General features: G+C 42.9%; 2 protein-coding genes and 1 non-coding gene across 3 annotated transcripts in view; 2 read left to right on the top strand and 1 right to left on the bottom strand.

The window, feature by feature from the left end:
* Positions 1-3,740: 3,740 nt before the first annotated feature.
* Positions 3,741-12,289, top strand: LOC146195182 (uncharacterized). The gene is made up of 3 exons (XM_084596198.1): positions 3,741-3,941; positions 6,541-7,118; positions 11,520-12,289. Exons 1-3 carry the CDS (start codon positions 3,793-3,795, stop codon positions 11,732-11,734), a joined length of 942 nt encoding a protein of 313 aa, XP_084452324.1. The 5' UTR covers positions 3,741-3,792; the 3' UTR covers positions 11,735-12,289.
* TRNAS-CGA (transfer RNA serine (anticodon CGA)) lies at positions 9,390-9,462 on the top strand. The gene has a single exon. It is a non-coding gene; the product is annotated as a tRNA-Ser (tRNA).
* A 2,007-nt stretch (positions 12,290-14,296) lies between the features above and the next one.
* LOC146195181 (monocarboxylate transporter 12-like) overlaps positions 14,297-17,816 on the bottom strand; it is a 28,675-nt gene continuing 25,155 nt past the window's right edge. The window contains exon 6 of the mRNA XM_084597717.1: positions 14,297-15,927. Within this exon, the coding sequence (XP_084453843.1) occupies positions 15,662-15,927 (266 nt within the window). The 3' untranslated portion in view covers positions 14,297-15,661. The remainder of the gene's footprint in view (positions 15,928-17,816) is intronic.

The following is a 17,816-nucleotide window of genomic DNA, read 5'->3' as shown; positions in this document are numbered from 1 at the left end:
GGCAAACAGGCTCCCTCAAGATGTCACTGTAAGATGCCTGCGCCATTCATTTTGCCCTGGATTATTCAAATTATATGTCGCCGCAAAGAATACACATTTGTCATAGAAATAGCCGTCTTACCTAGAAACGGCGCGAATGGAGGCAGTGAGAATGCAAGAACACAAAAACGAGCGCTTACATCGAATTGAAGTGTGTTGCTTTGTCGGCCGATATACACACGGCAGGCTATCACACAAACGAAAACCTGGAAGTCCCACGAGAAGTAGGTACTGCAGCTGTTAATGGCCTGCACTGCGATGACATTTCTTTCTGGCTTAAGGCCTTACTTCCCTTGCTGCTATTGGCAACGAGAGCCAGTTAACACGCGCTTTGATCCTTTACCCTCGCTATTTCAGTGGCTTCAATAATTTCGTTGATATGGCGACAATTGTGCCCGTTTAACACATTCGTTTTGACTCCAACGTAAAGGCATCGCAGAAAAAAATGCCGAGGTTCAGGGAATCATTAAAATTGTTTTAATTCGCTTAAGCGCCGTTTACATGAGTTCTCTGCACCTAAGATTAAAATAACACTGCCTCAGGGAACGATACGTTCCACTAAATTGTCTTTATTGTTTAATTACGCAGCTGGACCGTCTAAAAGACTCCTGCTTTTAATAGATAGGTAGTAGGGTGTAATTCTCCCCCACCTTGTTCTACATATATACATCGTGCATTTAGTAAGCTGGGAAAAGAGGCGGCTGCCAACCAAGATTAACAGCCGTCCGAGGCCGCGTCTGGGAAACCTGGCTTGATATGGCACCCCCCTAAGCCGGGTAGCGGCGCAATATGTAGGCTCCATGCCTCAAAGAACCCTGAAAGAGAATTTACCAGAGACATGTAACAGTAATAGTGCAGGCATATAGTCAAACCAACCTGAAAGTTAACCGTAAAAGCCATACATCGTGGAAATGAAATCAATAAACCCAAATTCATTGGGTTACAGGCTACATTATTGAACCCGTTGGCATCGATAAAATAAAAAAGTAAGTAACCCGCCTATCGTCAACAGTAACAGTAATTAGCGCGTATCTCTTGTGTTTTTTATTGCTTGAGCCGGCCGTCCTGTCAGGGCGCCAAGCAGTAATCTTCTGTCGAAGGTCAGCGCTATAGTCATTGCATTCTTCATTCGTCTTAGCCTGGATTAGTCCTCTTTCTGTAAAGTGTACTACCCACTCACCCAAAATTCTCAGTATCAAAAGGTCGCTCAGTAGCTCATTTATAACCATTCAAAAAATTGTTCTGTTATAATTACTGCGAGAGCATCGTGAAATCTCTCGACCTTCTGAGAATCGTTCTCGCACTGCCGAGTCATTCGCGAGCAATCACTCACTCCGGAAGTGAAAAAGAAACATAAGTTGCTCGGTATGAGCCGAAGAAAACAATATCACACAAAGACGGCAAAGAAATTAAAAATGGGAAGTTACAAAGCATTTATTTTTATTCGCAGCATTGCAGTTAAGGACTTCCTTAAGTGGCAAGACTCGAATTGCCCTAGGACCAGGCCAGATTGAGATCGTCCTTGAGATAAGTGGCATGATGTCGTAGGGCATATATGGCTTAGTGATACAGGAAATGCATTCAGGCTTCGGGGAAGGTCTAAAAGGAAACGAAGAGTGAATGGAAAGCTTGGTGCATGGCGGGGTAGAACTACGGTCATGTTTCTTGTCGAGTGGACAGTCGGAGCAGGCGATGTAGCCTGGACGTTGAAGAAGGGCGAACGAGCAGGCGAAGAGGAGGGCGATAGATAGTTTTGTCAAAAGCTAGCCTTAGCTTGTTCACCGGTAAGAAGAAACGCCGGAAAAGCAAGGTGTGCAAGTATTTTTATGTGCAGATGTAGAGTAGTTTAACGAAAGTTAGGAGCAGATTGCATTAGAATGCAGCACATAACCTTTAACTGCCGTCTGATTAGTAAGCTCTTTTCAGCCGTACGACGAGCAAACATTTCGAGACTACAATTTTTGTTTGTAGATGAAGTAATTATTTGTGTTCTAAACGCAATTAAGCTTTCCCACGCTCCGATTTCCCTCTTACGTAACTGTGGAATATGATTGCAGACCATAAATGTGCTTAGAGACGATTTTTCGAATGCATTTGAACGGCGTGTTGAGTCGCTAGTAAAAGTTGTCGCAACGTCTTGTTGTGAAATTAGTGTAAGATATTGTTTTGTAGTCTACACCGTTTGTAATGAACTGCCGCATAAATCTCTTTGACGACGTGGTAGCCAATTTATAGTTCACAAATCCGGACTTCGTTCACGGGCCTAGAATATAATAGCACGTGTGGCATACTATTGTAGTGAAAGGTCTAACGGCAATATTACGATAGTCTCTTCAACGCTAGTCCCTCCATTTGTCTACGGCATTGGCACTACCACGGGACAATAATACTGTACTTTCACCTCCTCCAGATGGATGCTTTGCCGACCTGTTAGCCTTATCGTTCTTTGTATGGAGGAAAAACAAACAATAGATCAAGGTCAATTTACGTTTACTTGCCAGATTGCGCCCTTACACTGTAACTGATGGGAAATGTAATATGTATACATACGAAAGCCAGATACATTTTACTCCGCTACTTGTATGTTACCTTTCTGTGAGCCGTACTATTTTTGCGTGTTTTCAAGTCTAGGTAAAAAGTGGTTGTTTTGCTTTCAAAAAACTAAACTCAGTTGGTAGATGGCTCCAGTCCTTACTTTTGTGTTTCGCCCTCATTTTCTCGCACCAGGCCGCATGAACGTAGATCTCACACAGGTAGCTTTCATTCGCACCTATTGTGCCAAGGGTCGAGTACGGCAAACTTGCTTTAAATGCACATATTGCTACAATGACCAATCAATAAACTGCCATGGGAAACTGCCACGTACGTGGAGTGAGATGTGCGTAATTGTTCGCCGTTTGGTTCGCCCAAAGACCATAACCTCATGCCAATTACCAGATGTAGCCGGTGTGTGAGCAAGAATACAGGCATTCCTGCTTGGATCGAAGAGCGCCTGTCCGCAGCCGCGAGTTTTAACACTGCGTAGTCTAAGCGTTAGAAGCATCATTATTTTCGATCATCCTGCTGACGTCGAAAACAGGCAACCAAACTTGAGAGCTTCATTTCTATTTGACAGAAGAGTGTGTAGCTCAAAATGACGCACTTTCTCATAACTTACGTTGCAGGCGTACTTTGCCAGATCTTGCTCAGGTGGTGTGCGCGCGGTCACGTGCTGCTCTGTGCCAGTTTCTGCCAGCTGGCCGGGATATTCGCAGCGCACTATTCGCCCACCTTCCCGATGCTGGCGGCATCCTACGGCATTACACACGGTAAGTGTGGCACTTCGCGTCACGTGAAGGGACGCACACGTTAAGTGAGCTCACTTCATGCGATAAGCCTTCCATCCACCGACATATAGTTTGCTTCTTATATACAAGTAAACCACTTTGGATGTTACCTTAGGTGAATGACACTGCTCCTCTAGCTGGAATCATTTTGCGCGTAAAATGGTTTCACACACGCAAGAAAAAGAATAGACTCATAATTGCGCAACTAATAGATGTCGCGCATAATGAATAAAATGACAACAGAACAGCGTTATCCTCTATATACTTATGTTTTCATAGAAACGTATGATCCCACTCCGGCAACATTTAGCAGTGCGACATGCTCGCTTTTGCTTTTATTGCACTTGCAGGCATCGGATCGGGTTTGATGTTTGTCTTGGCTGGCTCTTTCATCGAGAGGCACTTCACGACCAAACGTCGACTTATTATGCTCCTGAACATCGCTGCCTTCTGCGGTGCTGGCGTTGTTTTCCCAGGCCTCCTGCTATACGTAGCTGGAAGATTTGGCCCGGACAAGGTCCTTCTTTTTTGCGGAGGCTTTCTTTTAAATGTTCCCCTGCTGTCAATATTTATGAGGTATAAACACAAATTTTCAGTTGATTAATCATTTGTTTCCTACAGTTTTTCTATCATTGAATCTTTGTTATATATTTTACGCTATACGTTCATGCGTATTTTTCATTTAGTGCAGGCATGCAGCCACAGGTACTATTAGATAGAAAACGGTCGCATCGGATTTGGGTCAATTTGATCGTACCATAGTACTGAGCCATTTTCAGACATAAATGATCAGGTTGTGCACAAACTAGAGCCTTTTCTAAAAAGACGTGTTGAACGAGTACTTGTGTTTTACTAAAAAAACGTGAGGGTGGCTTATTTAAAGAGGGCCGTGAAAAGCGTGTCTAGTTTTGCAGCATGCGAGTCAAGTCGTCCAGTTCTTTTTGACTTTGGCCCCTAAAGTTTGAGCACCAAGACGGCAAAGTGTGTGCATCAAACGAAAAAAAAAAAAAACGCTGCAGAATAGCACGAAACCCTGCCCCTCCGCTTCGATTAAAACATCTGTGCAGACATTATCATCGCAGCGTGTTTTTGGTTCGCTGAACAAAAAATTGAACAGTCGTTAGCTATATCATTTGATTATTACTGTGCATAATTTTTCTTTAAATGTTATCTGCGATATAAAGCTGCTAAATGAAGGGAGAAATCTAACAATTTAATTACATGAAACCATGGTTTCTATTTCCTTACGGGAACGCCATTTTTTATGGACAACTCTTTTCGCCTTTATATAATTGCTAGCGCCGATTTGTGAGATAATGAGTGGGTCTAAAGAAAGCAACAATATCAATGTGTAAAGATCAATTTTAGGGAACCGCATGTAAATACTCCCATGAGAAAGATACAGCAAGAGTGCAGAGCAGTGAACAGCAAAGAAGAAACATTACAAATTACTGCTCGAGCATGTGTCGCGCCGTTAATTAAGAATTTGCTTTAAAACAGCTACGCATTTACTTCTTCCAAATAATTGAACCGCGTCCCTCTAAATACTAGACTCTAAAGTCGTTAAAAATTATTAATGAGCGCCCGTAGGGACTAAAATGAGCTTCCAGTAGCTGGCCAAAATGAACATCTCACTTTGAAAAGTTATTAAATATGCCGATTTCTAAAAAGAAGCTCTCAGTGGAAATGGAAAAGGAGCGCGGAGCGCCCCTTCTACTTTTTGTGAGCAATGCTTATTGTCCGTGGGTACATACTGAACCCTGCTCTACTGAAACGATTCAGCTTAGTGTATCGACTTCATATTTTCTATGCGAAAATGTGTGAAATAAGCAGTACAAGTGCTTTCGCAAGTCCTGTCCGATCTGCACTCCATGTGTGCATGTTCATTGTTTTCCCCTGCTATATTTTCTCCTATATCAATCAATGAGCCCGACAACAAGTACTGCGCCCTTCAATGAGCATAATGCTGAACGAATTCGCATTAACCCGGAATGCGACCCCTAAGTTGGAGTGAACCGGTTAACTACACGCGCCAGGAGCAGAAACCAAGGCGACTATATTATGCTGTAGGCTGCTTTCAATGCAGCTGAAAAAACTTAGCTGTTTCCTTTCCTTTCCCAGCTTCTTTCCGCCATCGTCCACAATAGCTTAGTACATATTGGAACTGGTAGGTAGTAGCCTCAGCCTAGGATTTGCATTTCGGGTAGTAAAGATACATGTCATCGTTGGTGTCATGAGCCAAACGAAAAGACTCATGCTATCAAAAATGGGAGGCCGAAATAGATTTTTTTTTTTTCAATTGACTCTTTTAATGTGGAATCTCACAATGGAAATCAAAGCGTATATTGCAAACACGGGTCCTACTTGTACAGTAAACATCTCAACAAAATAAGACCAAGCGATAAGGTGATTGCAATATCAATTCGTAAAAGGCCCAGCATGCAGCTTGCAGTTAGTTCCCGTGGCTTGTGCTCAAGGTCGGTGGTGTGGATAGATAGCAATAAAAACCTGGGCTCCGGAGCGTTAGAAACAGCTTAGCTTAGGACGGTCGCCTCGGGCTTTGGTTGGTGTCTATGTTGCAACGGTCGCCAAGTTTAGTGCATTGTGCCGTAAAGGGAAAGGGTGGCGCATGCATTATATTGTTATGAAAACTGAGATAATGCACTATTCATTCCAAAGCGTAGTGAGGAATCTTCTATTTTCCATTGACAGTATACGGCTCCTACATTAGAACTACAGCTGACGTGCACGTGACGTTACTGGCTCCAAGATGGCGATAAGCTAACTTTAAAAAGCGCATTGTCGCCGAGGTATTCAGGCTAGTGATTACGGTGGCTACTAAAGCATTGATGCAAAGTGTATAAGAAGAAGACGGCAGAATTTCAGCCTCCAGGAAAGCTACTTCTTTTTGCACAGCACAAGTTAAGCAGTGAAGCGCGATATAAAATTTCTAACTCACAAGATTGGAACAATAAACTCGGTGTCATAACACCCCAAATGGGTTAAATTTCAAGTTCGTGTAAGATCAAATTGCGCAGTTACAGACATTGCCATCGTGTTCCGACATAGGCACTCATTTCTTTTCCAACGTGTTTATGGTAACCTTTTCCTTTCGTGCAAGATCCATTCGCTTTTAAGATATGCTGCAACAGTTGCTTTTTCATACTTCGTGCAGGCCATTCGAGAACAGTGAATACAGTCCCGGTGACCCTGATAAAAAGAGTAAAGAGGAACGCTTCCAAGCCGAAGAAAAATACAGCTCGCTGATAAAGCGGCCTGGGCATTGCAGTGCGGAGTCGATACTGAAGAAACCATTGTTCTACATCACGGCAATCACTCACATAATCTTCTTTTATGTAGTCAACCTGATTGCGACCGTATCCATCGACGCCGCCCTAAGGAAGAGCATTCCCATCAACTTGGCTATCATCACTGTCCCAGCCGCTTCCGTGTTTGACGGCATTGGCCGCGTAGCTCTACCGATGGTGAGCGATGCCGGCTACGTGACGCAGCCTACACTTATCATGGTCGACTACATCGTGGTCGCCACGGGATTGCTCATTCTTTCCCTGGTTCGGGATTACCCCAAGATGCTGCTGGCGGGCGTCGGCATGGGTGCGTTCAACGGCCACGCCACCGCTGTGCACAGCTCAATGATGGCAGACGCCGTCGGTCCGAGCAAGCTGGCGGAGAGCAACAACTTCGTCACCTGCATTACGTCGCTTGCATTTCTGACGAAGCCATTCGTTATAGGTAACGTTGGAATGTTATTGCTAGTTTTTCGTTAATTCTGAATGTAGTTTCTCTATCTGTACTCATAAGTCCGTGCTCATAATATCTGTGCTCATAAGTTAATGAACAGTAGATGTTCACAAGAAGGTATGGCGAATCTATCATTTTAAGGTTGCCTTTGGTTTTATTTTTCTGAAGTTCGGGCCGAGTTGTGCAGTGAAACGCCTTTTAAAAAACTCTTTATTATTCGATTATAAACTCGGGACAGAAATCAAGCGCAATTATAGTAGTATTCAAAAGGATACCGAGGTATTCAAACATAAACCGTGATGTCTTTGCTGTCCTTAATTTGGTCGTGTCGCCTGAACGTCTTTACGTATTTGTTTCTTGCAATTAGCAATGAATTTTTGGTTTATACAGATGGAGAGCGTTACGTTTAGGCCGAACTGCTTTTTTATCGTATTTAGAATTTCTTTGGACTTACAACAGAAAAGGCATGAAAGGGAACAAACACAGGCACAATCTACAGCCGAATTTTATGGCGATTAGAATAAATACTTCTGGTATCGCAATAAAGAGATTGCACAAAATAAAATAAAAATGAAGAAATAAAATGGAAGACCTACAATGCTATAAATACTGAACACTAAAGGTGATGTTTTCAAACTGTTTCCTAATTCAAAAACTACTGGGAAGGCTCACAATTTCCCAAGAATGCGACGGCTAAAGCTTAGTTCGACGTTTCATTAAACTTTACGCATCCTCTATTCCCAACTCTATGACATAGAAGTATCTCAGTGCATACTTCGTTCACCACAGCACACATCTTTCGCGTCCACTTTCTGCCGGCAGGTGGACAGGCATTTCGCACTCGTCTTGGCTTTTTTGATGTGCCGTTACTTTCCCAGTCTTCATCGCCCGCGACTAGGGGCTAGTGCGTCATCACTCATAGCGATGTGGAATGAAGCTCACAGCCCACGCGGCAGCGTATAAAAGACCGGCAACCGCGCTGCCACCTTTTCGTGAACTTTTGAACTTTCTACGGCCCCCGCCGTTCATGGTTCCCTCTAGCGGTGGTGCCCTCCCGCACGACCAGTGTCATTTCGCTCACAACATGCAGCCAGGTCCTCATTCAAATCATCTAGTTTAATTGATGCGTAATTTAGTGTGCATACAAGGTGCCAAATACAAACACCTTCTTTTCATTTCACAAACGTTTATTGAATACATATCGTGCATCTTGCTGTATTATGATAATATGTGGGTTAATTACCCGCAGTGTACAGAGTTTTGCTTGACCGACAACACAAATGAAGGAAAGAAGCCAACAGTCGGCGAGGCCAAGGAAAGCGTTTGGGATGGTACTTTATGTCTGTTTTTTTATTGTTTACTTGTATAATCACAGAAATAGTAATGTAGTCTGTTTAGGGGAAAGATAATTAAACACAAAGTAGAAGAAAAAAACAACGTGCCGATGGTGGGAACCGAACCCACGACCTCCGAATATCGCGTCCGGTGCTCTTCCAACTGAGCTACATCGGCCGCTGTCCCCTCTGCTACCTGTTTGGGTATTTGTGGTGTCTGTATACGAACCTTGAGCGTATTCACCAGCGCCACCTTCAGCCATAGCGGCGGACGTGGAACGTCCTTTATTACCGCCAGCGTCACGTAGAACGTGATCAAGAGCGAGGGCGAAAGCTGTGCTAGAACCCTCTTACGCTACCTATGGCTTCAAGACTGCCAGAACCGAGACCCCCGTAAGCTACAAGCAGATCAATTAAGGGGAAATGAGGGTGCTCGCTATAATACATGAAGGAAAGAAGCCGACAGTCGGCGAGGCCAAGGAAAGCGTTTGGGATGGTACTTTATGTCTGTTTTTTTTTATTGTTTACTTGTATAATCACAGAAATAGTAATGTAATCTGTTTAGGGGAAAGATAATTAAACACAAAGTAGAAGAAAAAACAACGTGCCGATGGTGGGAACCGAACCTTGGCCTCGCCGACTGTTGGCTTCTTTCCTTCATGTATTATAACGAGCACCCTCATTTCCCCTTAATTGATCTGCTTGTAGCTTACCGGGGTCTCGGTTCTGGCAGTCTTGAAGCCATAGGTAGCGTAAGAGGGTTCTAGCACAGCTTTCGCCCTCGCTCTTGATCACGTTCTACGTGACGCTGGCGGTAATAAAGGACGTTCCACGTCCGCCGCTATGGCTGAGGGTGGCGCTGGTGAACACTCTCAAGGTTCGTATACAGACAACACAAATACCCAAGCAAGTAGTAGAGGCGACAGCGGCCGATGTAGCTCAGTTGGAAGAGCACCGGACGCGATATCCGGAGGTCGTGGGTTCGGTTCCCACCATCGGCACGTTGATTTTTCTTCTACTTTGTGTTTAATTATCTTTCCCCTAAACAGATTACATTACTATTTCTGTGATTACACAAGTAAACAATAAAAAAGAACAGACATAAAGTACCATCCCAAACGCTTTCCTTGGCCTCGCCGACTGTTGGCTTCTTTCCTTCATGTATTATAACGAGCACCTTCATTTCCCCTTAATTGACCGACAACACAAATGCCACATCAGAGTGACATCATAAGGTATTTAACCAATGTGGTATGTTGTTAATCTACGGTATGGCAACCTTTGTTGACTCCTTCTGGCTTTACATTTTCTCGCTATATCTCCGCTCATTTCATGTTTGTCTCAGTCTTTTTGCGATACATGCTTTGAGCGGTAGGTACAACCGATCCTTTCCAACTGCGACACCTGCAAAAGAGTGCAAGTGAAACCTATCCTGCAGTATACGACAATATGATTTCATTTCTCAAGACCTTTCAAGAAATATGCACGTGCTATAATTCTTTTTGCGAGCTTTTAGTGTGCGTATAAAAATGGCATCAAAGGTTTGTTGCTCTTGGTTCATATGACCAACAGGAGTGATTTAGCTCAAACACGGTTTTGAGACTGAGAGGCTCAATTTCGTTGTCGATTTTTTAAATAAAAATGCCTGAAGGTAGCTATGTAGTCTTTCAGCAGCCTGCAAATGATGTTGTTGTTGCCAAATAACATATGGCACATACCCACAGAGGGGGATCGGCCAAGAACTCGGTGTACTTTCACGTAATAAAAAAGGAAAAAAACTAAGGATGATCTTTGTACTGTATTGTGCTACATGATGAACTGCTCTCGTGATATCGTTCTCTTCTAGAAAGCTTCAAATCTTCTCTGGCGCTTTTCAGTACGACTGACTAGGCATTAATCTTCTATTTTTATAACCACTATTAATGCATGCACCTGCAAAACCGGGTATTTAAAGGAGCTTCCGTATAACTTCTATATTATGGGGCTTTTGTAGCTCAGTGTGACAGGATTATTTCCCCCTGAAAGATATTAATTGCTCTATAAGAGTTCCGTTTTATGTATATTGTTTCCTTTGTATTAGACAAAACGTTTCCAAACTCTGACGCCCAAACTGAAAGTATTTTAAGTGTTCAGGAAGCTACCTGGAGTCGCTGTATATGATGCGTTACATGCTCGAGCACATCATCTTCTTGATCTCAGAATCGTCTTTAATTGGAATTAGTCTTGTTGGTACTATAAATTCAGAAATAATAAGCCGGTGATGCCATATTCAAGTGTACCTGAACATCTACCAGAAGAAATACATATCTAGCCCAGGCGTGGCTATGAGAGCGCTTGAGAAGTCAGGCCGTCATCAAGTTTTAGCTTGCAGGTGTCGGGATTGGAAGAGGACCGCTTTCAAGAACAGGTTTTTCAACTACCGCGGAAAGCATGCACAGAAAAAGGCGAATTGAGAAATAGATTAATACTGAAGAACGAGCCGCCGAAGTAGCAAGGATCTTTTAAGACAGAAGAAAGCAAAAATGGTCGTCCCATCGGAGATATATCCAATCATTTCAAGAAGCTGAGATCTTTTTACAATGTTAAAATGATGTTCTTTGCCGCCAGACGCAGAATGAGCTGCCTCATTAAGCATGAATCAACAAGATGGACGAAGGACCATCAAACAAAGTTGGACGAATTCAAGTATCGCGTAGTGTATTTGCTACCCTTGTCATGTGGGAAATGCTATATATGTCAAACCATCCGACGCGTAATGAGCGCTTGGCCGAGCAACACCACATGGCACTTTGATTCAATGATGTGCTCCCTTTAATGACCTGCCTTTTGCGTGCGCAAATAAATTTATAAATCTTAATGGCCACTATTCTTGTGAAACAATAAATGTTCGCAGAAACGTAAATGCCTGAAGAGAGCTACTAAGAATGACATAAATTGCCTGATGGCCTATCGGATTAGACCCCGACTAAACGTTTGTGAGACGGCATAACATCGTTGATATACTGAACGTTCCTGACGCTCTGACCAATTCGTTTCTCCTGCTCTCTTCTCTTTTCAGGATATTTCAAAGACGCACTCGACAGCTACAGCACACTTTACCATGTGACAAGTGGGGTAATTTTATTCAACGCTCTCTTGTGGGCTGCAGTTATTGTGATACTCGTGCGTATTAGGAGGAAAACATGGACGGCCAGTGACAAACTCGTAGAAGACCATGATGTTCCGTCACTGGTCACTTACCGCTCCGTAGACCTTACATCGCTTATGGCGTAACGTATTACATAGTGTGCATCTCAGAATATGAAACTTTTCTTCAGCTCCAGCCATATATTTTTCACTCATATTTTTCATGAAAGTTTCGTTTTAAGGTGAGTTATGGCGATACGAGATTCAACTCATCTCTTACGCTCAATACTCTAGACAATAGAGAGAGGTTGGCAATATGGTTCCTGTTCATGAAAAATATGTAGTTTGGTTTGTTTGGTTTAACGTCCCAAAGTAACATAGACTATGAGCGCATACCTGAGGACGCTGGAAGTATCGTCTACGTGAGGGTCCTTTACGCGCATTGACAATGCACAGCACACAGACGCCTGGAGTAGGACCGTACCAGCGTTCTTAGGAACAGTAGTATACCACTGTAACCGCATAGCCACCGCAGTGCGGCTCATGAAAAATATATAGCACGAAAGGAAAACGCAGATGGCGGTGATTTTTCGTCGTAAGATATTTTCATTAAGCCCGCCTATGAAGCTTTCACTAGCGAAGGGTCTTGTTTTTGCTAGCTGCTTTGAGGCTAGAAATGAAACAAACAATTTAATAAAATCAATTGTCAGAAGTGTCAAGAAGACTGGCTGTCTACTTTTTTGTGTAGGTTTGCTGAATAAAATAGACTCCATGGTAGATTTGCAAGTTTTGTTCCTGAGAAACGGCATGTGCAGTGAGTCGATCGCGACATCTGTGAATGTGCGAAGCCTATAGACATTAAAACTGACATTGAGTGCTGCAGATTTGTGCACCATAACTAAATTATTACCTGCGAAGCTCTGGGAGTACAGGTTCGTAAAAGAGCAAAACCATCAACTGAGGCGTTACCAAAATACCGAGTCTACTTACGCAGCGAGTATATTCAGTAGAGGCGGCGCTCCGGCAGGCTGTCAAGGATCATGGAAGACAGTAGGGCTAGTTGGTGTGTATTCGTTAATGACTGCGAATGGTACCTTTTGTCGCTGTCCTTTGTGTTTCCCACACTAGCTGCAATGTCAGAGTCATTAGCTGTCCAGGATGGGCACTTCATATCAAATGCAAGTATGGGTCGATGGAGAGGGATTTGTCATAATGGGTCCCCCTACCCTGTCCATTATTTTTATAGCTTCCCTTATTGATTTCCTCTTACCGTATACTCACTGTCTCTGTGTTTCTTCCACTGCAGCTGAGCTGCATCCGAGTGCAGTGGCAGGTTTCTTCCTTCATTATTTTAATTATTTCCAGTAAAACCAATTGACGGTGATGATATGTTATTCTCAACTCATATATAGTGCTTCGTTCTGCCAGCCGCCATTTATACGATGTGCATGAACATAGTGGACGGTAATTCACGGGATAACTTACTTGTGTAATATATATTTCTTCTATAGCGTTTCAGTTAGTCAATGCTTCAACATTTATATAACTTGTATGCCACTCCGCAGCACATGCAATGAATAAATAAAATAAAGAGCTTATCCTAGAGCAGTGCTGTAGGAAAACTGAGGATGGATATGTATGGACAAACCGATAGTCGCCTGTTTCTCTTCTCCTTCTCAGTGCAGTTTAATAATAAAGCAATGCGAACTTTGAAGACATCTACTGACTTGATGTTTTGCATAGGAGGTGGTGTGAATGAAAAAGATAGTCAGCTAGAGTGAGCCCTTACAGAGGAATTAAAACGGACGGTCTCCTTCTGCTACTGAAATTGCACGGTATAACTAAAGAAATGCTTGAAAACGAAAGCATCCATGCAAAGGAACGTAAGTTTTAGATGTAGAGGGAACTAGAGGAGTTCACGAAAATTATCTTAAAAGAGTCAACGGCAGTTGATGACGATGTGTAATCGCCAAGTTAGCTGAAGAGCAACCCTCAAGGACATTGCAATGTGAAAAATAGCAATTCTATTCTGCTGGAGGGTCATTTATATAATAAGGAGAGAGAGCTTATTCCCTCTACATAATAATAAATGGGAGGAAAGGCTGAATGGGACATCATATCATCCTCGAAGGGACCCCCGCACAATTTGTGATAGCCACTGGAATATCTCCAAGGCTAAATCTTTTAACGAAAATTGAGCAGGAAGCATACTCACACTCTCTACTGCCCGAGGAACCTGCTCCAATTTCGGGCTGATGGACAGAGCTGCTGCACTCCCGTGTGACTTCAAGGTGTTGCCATTCCACGTAACTCGAGGTATGAGCGAATGCATAAAAACTGTGCATTTATGAGCTCGTTAATGAGATGCCAGTTGAATGAAAATAGTTAATGACCCTAAATATAGAGGGAAAGTGTTGTAGCGAAAGATTTTGTTGAAGCTGCATTGAAGCCCATATGGCTTATGAAATATCACTGTAAAGCTGGCAGCACTTCCAATAATTTAGAAAAAATTGGAGTTTTTGGATGATACTTAAATTATACCTAACAACCTGCAAAAGCCACGTTGATTAGAAGAAACCCACGACAGTCGTCTATAGTAGTACTTCCTCTGCTAACAAACGTGCCAAGACGTGAAGATCAGGAAACATAAGGAGTCAAAGGCATGTTTTAGAGATTTATTATGAAACTTTAATTCTTAGGCGACAATCATTCAGAACTATTAGAAAACGCAGCTTTAAGTCACAAAAGTTAAGCGTTCTGTACAAAGTGCCAGAACATGATGAAATCGATATTGTTGTGAAATGGACAGCAAAGGAAAAATGCGTTATAATGTTGTAGGCCTTCAATTTTTCGGTTACCTTTAGAACTGTCGTCCCTCACAAAGGGCTGCGTAAACGTAGGTTTCGTTTTTAGTAGAGGTTTCATAGTATACTCCATTGAGCAATGGCATGATTAACAAATTGTGATCTGCACCGAAGGTAATAACAGCGTCGGTACGACGGCACATTCATTTCCACCATACTGGTACCTACCACTGTAGGCAGAGAGGTGTGCAGACTAGTCGTATATTACCACCTTGTAATGAAAGAAAGAAGATGGTAAAAAACGGCTCCTTTTGGTGATCTATCTAAATGCAGCTTGATCTCAACTCTCACGATAAGCTAAGATCTTCTTGCCTTAATGACAATCGGTCACTAATCGGTTGTTTGTATTTAAATTCCTAATGATCGCGATTGATCTGCGTGTCTTTGCTACGCACAATGTCCACGCTGTAAATTTAGTGACTGCAATAATTCATGCCCTTGTACTATTAAAGCCGAGGCAACATCAGCGTCATTACACCAAATATTGAACGGCTTTTCTCAAGCGTAGAAGGCGCTGACGTAGCATCAGTAAGTGCGGCATGTGACAGCGAATACCTTTCAGTGTTTCCATTTTGCTGTCATGAACGGTCATTCGTGTCTCACCCATCATGTCTCGGCAATGTGTGACACTCAAAAACGAAAAGCACGTTTCCAGAGATGCCGGTCGGTACATGTTTGAACATTCTATACATTATTCGTGAAAAAATTGGCTTACGCAAGGTGCCTTAACCACCTGAAACAAACAGAATTCAGGGAGTGAAACGAATAATGACGATGTAAACTATTGGCCTCACATATCGCCCATCGTTTAGATAATTCACTGGGAACGCCTTTTGAAGCTTTCTTATCTGCCTTCTTTGCTTCACCCATTTCCTTCACGTGTACTACAAGCAAATTCCTTCCGGAGCACTCATTTTCAGATCTACTGCACAAGTCTTTGGCTTCTCAGCGAAGTAACATCTTTCCAGGACGCTCACTGGTGGTCCCACTGTACACGTTCCTCCAGGGATGGTCCTTGGCAGGTCCCATTATACACGCCTTTCACTTCTCAGCAAAGCGTCAGCGCAGAATGATACACAGGCTGTGACGTCACCCTCGTAACTTCTTAGGTAGCGATGGCAGCACTAAGGAGGCTCTGATATGACATTGGCCACATGCTCAGGCGATATCGCGAATTATCAGATTTTAAGTATCACCAAACTCTGTTGAATCAGTATAAAACAGTCATGGTGCTGGAAGCCCTAGATCTTCGCGTTTCCAGGTACTTTCCATCGCCGACGTAGACGAGCCTCGGGTAGCGGAGCTTGCCGTGACCCACTTCCGCTTTACCCCCCACTGCAGTGTCCAAAGTCCATGTGCTGCGCCTTTTGCGCATGACGACATCGACGGCAACCCAAGCCAGTGACGTCGACACCGCTACCAAGCCACAGGCCACAAACAGCAGGTCGTACGAGCCCAGTGTGTCCCGGAAATAGCCTGTAATTTAAAAGAGCTGAGGTTAGATAAATGACAATATGGCCTGTCCCTAATCAAAATTTTAGGCCATAATAACAGCTGGTGAGTGGATTAAATATGGCTCGTGTTTTATGCTCACTTCAAGACCAGCTCTCGCCATTACGTAGATAGTCTAAGCGATATGCGCAGCTCGTTAAGTACTGGGCATTTGAATTTGATGCGAACGATAACTGTTGCAGAATGGTACTTCTGCTTTCGGATTTCTCAAGTTTTTGTTTGTTTATATAGGAAGCAATCTTTGCGCCATGACGAGCTTATTCGCGGAAGATGGTGGGATTTATTTTCACCCTGTGGGACCTCCTACGCAGTGGGAAGAATGGTACTTCTGCTTTCGGATTTCTCAAGTTTTTATTTGTTTATATAGGAAGCAATCTTTGCGCCATGACGAGCTTATTCGCGGAAGATGGTGGGATTTATTTTCACCCTGTGGGACCTCCTACGCAGTGGGAAGTGAGACCGGGGCACCGGTACCTAACTTCGAATCCTTACATTCGTGTTTCTAGGAGCCCTGCATATGATTATTAAGGGACATTTATATGTAATTTATTTTGAATTATGAAGTAAAACCTAGCAAACCCCATGTGTCAGACAGGGTGCAGAAATGTCGCCAGATCAGATTTGTACAACTCTGCCCCGTAAACTATGAGGATTTGCGCGATGGTAATTCGCGGCTGAGGATGGCAGGCAAAAAGCATCATCGCACACTCCAGTCATTGTTTTACATCCCTTCTTGAAACCAAAGGAGCGCACTTAGGTGTCACCCCAATTCACTGCCGAGCCTAGTTTCTCTCACTGTACCAACAACAGACTAAGGCTGAGGATGCCTAGTAATTAAGTGAACAAGTGCAGGGAATCAGGCTTGTTCATGCTAAGGAAAAACAACATGATTTGTAATGTCTACTGAGTTTTTGTTTCGTCCTTCACTTTTCTAGTATAGGTTGAAGTAAAGCATTTATCTTTCAATGAAATCGCATTTCAATGTTTTTGTTTCCGTCCCTATCAAAAAGCGAGAACGTTGTGAATTTTGTCACTAGCTTATATAAGTGTTGAAGAGACAAAAAAAAAAAAACTCAGTTTCGTAATTTCCTCAGTACCACGAAGCTATATGTAAGACGAAGAAGACGTCATTGAGAGGTATATTTATTCTCGGTTTGGCTTGAATTATGAGGTTTAAACATTATCCAAACATTATCCTCATTCATAAGAAAGGGGACCCTAAAGACCTTAAAAATTACAGACCAATCAGCTTACTCTCTGTTACGTATAAGGTATTTACTAAGGTAATCGCTAATAGAATCAGGACAACCTTAGACTGCAATAAAGCAAAGGATCAAGCAGGTTTTCGGAAACGGTACCCTACTATCGATCATATCCATACCATCAATCAGGTGATAGAAAAATGCTTGGAATATAATCAGCCCTTATACATAGCATTCGTTGATTACGAAAAAGCATTTGACTCAGTTGAAACCTCGGCGGTGATGCAGTCATTGCGAAATCAGGGGGTACGAGCCGTACGTGAAAGTGCTGGAAGATATATATAGTGGTTGCACAGCAACCATAGTTCCGCATAAAGAAAGTAACAAAATTCCATAAAGAAAGGTGTTAGGTAAGGAGACACAATCTCCCCAGTACTATTTACAGCTTGCTTAGAGGAAGTATTCAGAGCCTTGGAATGGGAGCAGTTAGGGATAAGGGTAGATGAAGATTACCTCAGTAATCTGTGATTTGCTGATGCTAAGCAACTCGGGGGATGAACTGTAAATAATGATTGATGACCTAGACAAGAAAAGTAGAAAGGTAAGCTTGAAAATCAATAAGCAGAAGACTAAGGCAATGTTCAACAGCCT

Source organism: Amblyomma maculatum, chromosome 3 (assembly GCF_055883805.1).
Source record: "Amblyomma maculatum isolate TAMU_Amacu chromosome 3, ASM5588380v1, whole genome shotgun sequence".
In the NCBI taxonomy this organism is placed as follows: domain Eukaryota; kingdom Metazoa; phylum Arthropoda; class Arachnida; order Ixodida; family Ixodidae; genus Amblyomma; species Amblyomma maculatum.
The sequence above is the reverse complement of the archived record's forward strand: the minus strand, read 5'-3'. Positions and strand labels throughout refer to the sequence as shown.